The following is an 8,200-nucleotide window of genomic DNA, read 5'->3' on the forward strand; positions in this document are numbered from 1 at the left end:
CAGAAGCTCCCATAGATGTCCTCTTGAAATGAGGAAAGAGCAAAACCGTAAGCTGGGAAGTAAATCCTGAGTGTCTTCCTAAGCTGTCTGGTTGTGTTGGGATCTCCTATTGTTCAGGCTTTTTTTTTTTTCCTGATAATTCATTGACAGATGAGTCTCACATAGATCAATCAAAAAAAAAAAAGTTTAAAAAAAAAAATCCAGCGTATTAGAAGATGGTTAATCTCTGTAAATGGAACAACCACCTCTACCTTCCGTTTTGAATAAATTCAGAAGTGAACTGAAGTGTCCTGGCTCATTTCCAGTTTACAGTCATTCTATTCCACTTACTTACCTGAAATTCTCCTTTTAATACAACTCTGATGTTGTCATCAGATGGTTGTCATCTCTCAACTGCCTGCAATGGTTGCAAAGTGCTATGGAGGCACGAATGGTTATGGCAGTGGCAAGTAAAGTGATTTCTTTATAGGCAGTGATAAAATTTTCAAGAGCATCCTCCACTGGCACGAGTCTGTTTCCCTGGAAGAAACATGGAATTTCCACAGGCTCTGACGGGAGCCGAATTAAGCAGACAGGCGTGCTTTTGTGCATCCCAATGCTCCCCCAGCATATTCTGTATTGATACATTGAAGTCATTTAGATTCTTAGTTGGCTGGAAAGACAGAACTTAAACACAAGAAAAAAATGAAGCTGGAACCCTAAAAATCAGTGTTATCAAATGAGAACAATGAGGGTATATGATAAGGGCAATTTTATTTTCACCCTAGTGGTTTGTTTCTAGTTTCCTTTGATGCCATATTTTGTGTAATGCTTTTCTGGAACAGAAGTGGCTTGAAATCTCCTGTGAAAGTAAAGGAGCAGAGAGATGAAGTTAAAAATGCTCCTTGTATTTCAAGTAGTGTTTTGGTACAGCTGTTTGGCAAGCACTGCGAGTACTTACTGCATTTTATTTCAAGGCTCAGAGGCTTCTTTTATAAGCTTATCTCCTTTATTGCTCCAAAACAGCAGCAAACCCCAACACTTCCCTATCCCTATACGAAGTGTGACTAACTGAATCCAGCTCGGAAACTCCTGTGGGAAGTTTGTGTCTTCCGAACATCCTTACCCCTCACGCGGAGTCAGAAAGTTGAAGCCACCTTCCTCTCTATTGTGGTGGCAGTTTAATGACCAGGAGAGGGTTTTTTTTTTACCCCTGCACACATAGGCTGTGTTAAATTTATCTATTTTTTTTTACTATATTATTTAGGTACCTCATAATCCTTTAAGTAAGAAACTTCATAAATACCAAGCACCATCCCATAGATTCATACTCTAAAAAAGTGGCAATTTGGAGTCATGTTCATGGTCTGGTGTGCTCTTCCAGTAGGAAAGTGGCAAGCGGAACTAATGCTCGATTAAAAGATGAGGGTAAGAAATGAAATATCTGCAAGTTTCCTATTCATCAAAAGACAGAGGAGCTCCTGCAGATAAAAGGAAAAAACCAAAACTATTCTCCAAATGATTTAAGAAGCTGGCAAATAAGGAAAGGTTTATTAATCACTGTGGTCTAACCTCATTTAACGGTAAGAAGTGAGGGGGTTTTGCTAATACACGAAAGTGGGACCCAAAGGTGACAGAGTTTTTTCATAGTTTGTGGATGGATCTACACCTCTCGGTTTGTTTCGGAGGATGGGGATGCAGTTAGAAATCTTTGAACAACGGCTTGCTTCTGTTCCAAAGCAATATCTAAAATATGGTGCATGCCAAAAGGCAAGTGAAATTTTAAAATAAGTTATCATGTCTCAAGGTAGAACTTTTCTTATTCAGACCTGGAAGATGTCCCAATTTACGGTTAGATATAATTAACAGTTTCATTTCACATCATTCTTTTTCCTCATAAGTGAATATCTGAATCACAGGCTGAAAAAAAAGCAACTGCAGACCACTTCTATAAACCCAGTTACAAGCGGGTGGTGCAGACAAATTGCAGAAAAAAGCCTTGAGTTCTCCTGGTTTTTTTAACAGAACATTTTCCTTCCAAAGGAATCTTCAGCCCAGCAGCTAAAGCACCTCATCAAATGGGATTTAGACACTTACTTTCTTTTGAAAGCCCCATGTGCAAAATTGTTCGAATGGTCACCATAGGCTGTGCAGGGTAGAGACCTTTGGCATCTACCCTGTCCATAAAACGTTACCTCTGCGCCCCTACTCCATATAGACCCACACTCAGCCCTTCCTCCTGCTCCGAACTCAAAAGCAATAGAAAACCTGACCCCTCAGTCCCAGTTCAGTTGCTGGCACTGGTGTTATCTGTCAGCACTGCTCCTCGAATGGTTAGAAGCCAAGGAAATATGTATTTAACGGGAATTATGAAAATAAAGTACAAGATTCAACTTTTTGAAAAGCGCCTTCTTCCTCCACATCAAAGGGCTCACTGATTTCTTGGTCAAGTTTTGACTGAAATGGAGCTAAGGGGATGAAAGGAGAGGAGAAAAAGATCAAATCTAATCTTAGGACCTGTGTCAGGCAAGTATGTTATGGCCCATCCAAAGCTGATCATGAGACAATTCCTGAATGTAAATATGATTTAGTATGTCTGGCAAATGCTAGGAATCTGTCTGAGTGTATTCTCCAAGTGAGAAATAGCTCTTCTTGCTCCCTTTTGTGTGTCCTTGAACTTTATTCCTTGATATCACAAGTAACTATTCACACCGACAAAGCGTTAAGGTGTTTGACCAGGAAGATTGGCTCTGCTGATTTCAGCACTTAACACGCGAAACCGCTCTGTTGTTTTAACCACTTCAACACTCCCTATCTCAGTTTATTTTCTTATCCCATTCAACTCCTGTTCAAAAATCAAACAGGAAGCAATTAAGGTGAGCCTACTACAAAGCAGCCCTCAAAACGCAGAGCTGGGTCTCTAGTGCAGAGAGAAGGTCGTGCCCTAAAAAAAAATATATTCACATGTATTTGGAAGGAACGCAGAGCCCAGGGACTGGGGCAACTGCTGTGAAAATGCAACGCCTCAGCTTTACTTTGAGCAGGCAGATGACCATGGCCAACACAGACATTGCTACCAGCACCTCCATCGAGGCACTGGTGGCAACGCCGGTTGAACAACAAAGCACATTAGACCAATGATTTTTATCTACCTGAATTAATACAAGGGTGGGAGGAATAAAATCCAACTCCCTACTAAGCTGCCAAACTGTCATCATTTCCTCCCACCTAACTCCCCTTTGACTTTTGTCAGGTCACTGCCATGAGGACAGGAAAAAGGATGACATGGAAACAACGTCTAATGACAACAGTGGGAGAGAAAGCACAGTCTTTACACAGGATTTAGCTAATTATATTTTGGGCAAATATTTATTTATCTAAAAACAAAATAAAAATCATTTTTAAAAGAAAAAAATGTATTTAAATAAAAAAACAAAACTGTGAAATGTTATGGCACAGAAGTTCAAGACAAGTATAAATCCAGTTGCCACAACTGTTACGTATTAATGTCGTACATTTTTCTATAAAGACTTTATTAAAGGTATTTACATGGCAATAAGATGTGTAAATATATACAGCAATCTGGGGACAACTTTTGTTTGGGTTCTCATATGAAAAAAATGCCTTAAATACAAAATTTTAAAAGAAAAAAAAGTTGAAGAGTTCATCCCCAAGCATGAAGAATGTCCCATCATCCCTTATGCCCAAAGTATCAGTTATGAGGCAGTTTTGAGGTTCTGGCCAAACCCTTGGGAGATTCAGCCAAGGTTGTGTAGTCTCAAGTTAAATCGCACAGCATGCAGTTGCAATAGTTCCATACTCAATGGACTGGTGTAGTTCATGAGTGATATTAGAAACATTAATATTTTATCATCGTTTCAGTCTAGTTCGGGTTATTCTAAGCGACGCCCAAAAGTTCCTATGCACAAGAGTTCCTTAGCTGCTCGAGTTTGTGTTTCAACTGTTCTCTCCTCCGCCTCAACTGCTCTTTCTCTGCAATCAGTCTGTGCTCGTCCGACTGGATGGAAAGAACGTACTCTGTTGCTTTTTTCAGGATGACAACCTTGGGCGCCTTTTCGTTGTTGGCCACCTCGGGTATCTGGTCACGCAAGGCAAAGAAACTCAGCTTCAGCTCGTTCCTCCTCTGGCGCTCCAAGACATTGTGTGTTCGCCTCTTGTCGTTCTCTTCTGAATCTGACGTGCGGGGACTCGAGCATTTTCGGTTATTGCTGATCTGTTTGAGAACTCTGCCACTGTCCAACTTTAGCCTTTTTGCAGCTGGGTATTCAACCTTGGTGGATGGAGGAGCGGCGTAATTGTGCTGATGGATGTTGACGTGACACCGTTTGAGAACCAGCGGGCTGTGGTGGGGCTTACTGTGCTCTTCTGATGTGTCTGTGCTGGACTCTGTGCTGGATTCGGATTCGTTTGCTTCAGCTAAAGTAACAACATCAATTTCCTCATCTTCCTCTTGTTCTTCTTCTGCAAGAAGAAAAAAAAACATTTATTCATAAGCTGATCTGTGCAAATACTCTCAAGACTGCTGTATTTGTAAGGGAAGGTTACTGTGAGCTGCACGGCAAGGAACCCATTGAAAAAGCCTTCTTAAACCCATTCGATGTTGCTGGACTCCACCTTCCCCCAAGAACCTTTCCTCCAAGGAAGCAAAGCTTCAAGTGCAATAGGACACATGGACCGCGCTCCAGGCCCCGGCTCCCTGATTTTAAGTGTTGCAAAGATCTTGCGTAATGAAAGATAGTAGTAAAGTTTAACCTCGGTTGTCAGCAGTACAGCGCAGTAAAGCTCCCAGACTCAAGCTGCCCTTAATTAAGGATTTAGAAGGCTTTGGCCACGCCTCAAAAGAAAGCTTACTTAACACACATGTGTATTGAGAGACATTTTCTGAATCTCTCTTGATCTGCTAATTTGTGGAAAATCCAAGGGGGGAAGAAGAAAAAAAAAAAAAAAAAAGGAAGGCTGAGGCGCTTTGAGTAGAAACTCACTTTCAGACCAAATTTATGAGAGAGCGGAACACGCTGTCAAATACCTAAGGAAGCATTTCTAAAACTTTCCCAGCCCCATTCACTCCTCTGCAGTCACTTTCACTAGCACCTCCCTGGCTGCACATTCCCCCCGCGGCTCTCGGGCGGGAGTTAACTCCTTCCCGGCCCACGGGTGGCACCGGGAGCCAGCTTCACCGGGACACCGCGTTGGAGACCGACTCTGACCCCGTTATGAAAGTTTCTCCCTCCCTTCCCCCCCCCCTTTTTTTTTTTTTCCTTTCCTCCCTCCACCCCTGGAGGGAAAACTGGGCTGGTTTTCCAGGAAATAAATTCGCTGGGAGTCTCTCCGTGCCTCGCTAACGTGGCATTTTAAAAAGCCCACGCGGGGAGGAGGGAGAAGGGGGGGGGGGAGGAGGGAGGCGGGGGGGGGGGGCTGCCTCCCCGCTTCCCCCAGCGGAGCCCCCGGGGGCACTTGGCGCGCCGCGCGGATTTCCACGCCCTCCCCCGAACACGCGTGGGCCCCACTCACCGGAGTCGCTGCTGGTCGTGGGTGGCGTGTCGTCGCCCAGCAGGGACGCGGGGCTGGCGCCGGGCGGTCCGGCCCGCGGGGCCCGCTCGCTGAGCGGGTAGGGGAAGACCACCGAGGGGTCGATGCAGTCGGCGGCGGCGGCGCCCAGGTCGTGCAGGTAGAGGCCGGCCGAGGCGGCGGGGGAGGCGGCGAGGCCGGGCGGCGGCGGCGGCGGCCCCGCGGACGGCGGGCCGGGGCGGGCGGCGGCGGGGCCCCCCTCCCGGCGGGCCGCCTGGTAGGACGCCAGCTTCTCGGAGACCACCTTCTCCAGCTTGGCGGCGGCGGAGAAGCCGCTCCACATGCAGTCCTGGATGATGATGGACTTGACGAAGGATTCGTCGTCCGGGTCGCAGATGAAGCTCTGGTTGACCATGTCCCCCCCGAGGAGCTCGGTCACAATCTCCAGCTGGTCGGCGGTGGAAGGGAAGCAGGAGGCGGCGGCCAGGCTGGAGCGGCGGCTGGGGGAGAGGGGCGGCGTGGGCAGCAATTCAAACTTCTTCCAGATGTCCTCGGACGGGGCGGGGGGCTGCAGCTCGCTGCCCCGCTGCTGCGCCGCCAGGTAGAAGTTCTCCTCCTCCTCTTCGAAGTAGAAGTAGGGCTGCACCGAGTCGTAGTCGTAATCGTAGTTCTTGCTGGGGAAGCCGGCGCTGAGCGGCATCGCGGCGGCTGGTGCCTGCGGGCGGGAGGGGGAAAGGGGGGCGCCCGGGTGAGCCGCGGCTCCGCCGTGGGGTTCGGCTCCCCCGGCCTCGGCGGGGGCCACTGCTCCCCCCCCCCAGCGCGTAGCGCTCCCTCCCGGCTCCCCACGCCGTGCCGTAATTAAATAATAATAAATAATAATAATAATAATGCACGACCTCCCTTCACCACCTTCTAAGCTTGGCAGGGCAACCGGGCGGCGCGACCTGATCTACCGAGGAGTCGGCTGGCGGCTCCCGGACCACCTTCCCCGCGACCGGCGGCTGCCCCGGCGGGGATCCCGCAGCTCGGCCGCCCTGCCTCGCCCGGCTCGGCTCGGCTCCCCGCCCGCCGCCCCTCCGCAGCCGCCGCGCTCATACGGAGGAAGCGCTCCGGCCGGCACGGAGCCCCTTCACTCCCGGGGCCGCAGCGCCATCCCCATCCCGCCACCCGCGTCCCGGCAGCCGGGCGGGAAGGGGCGGCGAGTGGCCGGCAGCTTCCAGCCGAGAGCCAGGCTGCTCCCCAGCCACCCACCTGGACGTGCTGGCAATGCACGGCGACGGGCAGGGACCTCGGCAAACTTTGCCAGATCTTGTCATATATACATACATATACGCATATATATATGCATATAAGCAATGCGTGCAATAACCATAACCTGCCCGCCCATACGCGGGAGAAGCAAATGCTTCTCCCCGACCACCCCCCGCCAAAAAAAAAAAAGAAAAAAAAAAAAAGAAGAAAAAAATTTAAATCCGAGCGCAAGAAAAAGGATGGGGAAGGCCGGTGCCCCAGCAGAGGAGAGCGTCCCTCGGGAGGGTACGTCGGTATCCACGTCCGCGGAGCGCAGCCCCGCCGGCAGCCCGGGTGTCACCAGCCCGTGTCAGTCCAAAGCCACAACCGCGGGGGATCGAGTGATGGGAAAAGCAGAGCCCCGCAACTCACCGGCTTCTCCAACGCGCCAGCTGCGAAACGTAGCGAGGCAATTATTGCGGGCGGTGCGGGGAGCAGCAAAACAAGGGAAAATATATATATAATAAAAATAATAATAAAAGACCGCCGGAAAAGACGGAGGGAAAAGAAAAAAAAGAAAAAAAAAGACAAAACGCCGGGAGAACGTAGGTCTCTTCCTCCCACCACGGTTTAAAAAAAACACACGGAGCCGCGGAGAGAAGCCGCCTTTCCGGCGTGCAGCAGATCGTAGCGTCCAATGCAGCGCGGCGCGCTCTGTCCCGTACAATAGAACTTTAGTTGCTTTCGTCCTTTAAAGCGCCGGCGAGGGGCGGGCAAGGAGGTACCGGGGGGGGCGGGAGCAGCCGCAGCTGTAGCATAGCGGCGCGCTCCCGCCGTCCGCGTCCCCCGCCCCGCAGGCTCCGCGCTCCCGCCGCGGGGATGGCGCCGCCGCGAGGGGGCGGCCGCGCTGCTCCGCGCTGCTCCGCGCTGTGTCCCACCCCCCCCCCCCCCACACACACTTCTGCCCGCGCTCCCCGCCGCTCGGCTGCGGAGAGATCCGCGGCGGTGCTTTTCTCCCTGCCTCCGCCGGGCGGGAGGGAGAGAAGCGCCGAGGGGAGGCGATGCAGCGCTCCGCGGCCTTTTTTATTTATTTTAGGACTGGGTTGGGTTTTTTTTTTTTTTTTTGGCTTTTTACTACGAGCAGCGCAAGGAGAGGTCGGAAGTAAACATAGTAAAAAAAAAAAATACTAGTAAGGATTAAAAGACAGCTACTCGCTGTTCCCCTCCTCCCGCCGGCTTTCTAGTAGGGAGAACGCGATGCCCCCCGATGGCGGTGGCAGAGGAAGGGGCTTCACCCTCCCTCTCCTCTACCCCCCCCCCCGCCCAAAGAGGCTCCGGCGCTCACCGAGGGCGAGCTGGCCCCGCAGGCGGAGAGGGGTGGCCGAGGGGCGGCGGGGGAGGCGCTGGCTCCCGGCACAAAGGAGCGTGTGTGGCTCGGGCACCCCCCGCCCCGGTCGCCGCT

The 8,200-nt window shown here is 50.6% G+C and overlaps 1 protein-coding gene across 1 annotated transcript; it reads right to left on the minus strand.

Moving 5' to 3' along the window:
* Positions 1–3,491: 3,491 nt before the first annotated feature.
* On the minus strand, positions 3,492–7,469 carry MYC (MYC proto-oncogene, bHLH transcription factor). The gene is made up of 3 exons (XM_075743326.1): positions 7,171–7,469; positions 5,512–6,223; positions 3,492–4,461 (listed from the first exon to the last, which is right to left on the minus strand). Exons 2-3 carry the CDS (start codon positions 6,206–6,208, stop codon positions 3,899–3,901), a joined length of 1,260 nt encoding a protein of 419 aa, XP_075599441.1. The 5' UTR covers positions 6,209–6,223; positions 7,171–7,469; the 3' UTR covers positions 3,492–3,898.
* Positions 7,470–8,200: the final 731 nt, after the last annotated feature.

The sequence above is a fragment of the Balearica regulorum genome, chromosome 2 (assembly GCF_011004875.1).
Source record: "Balearica regulorum gibbericeps isolate bBalReg1 chromosome 2, bBalReg1.pri, whole genome shotgun sequence".
Lineage (NCBI taxonomy): Eukaryota > Metazoa > Chordata > Aves > Gruiformes > Gruidae > Balearica > Balearica regulorum.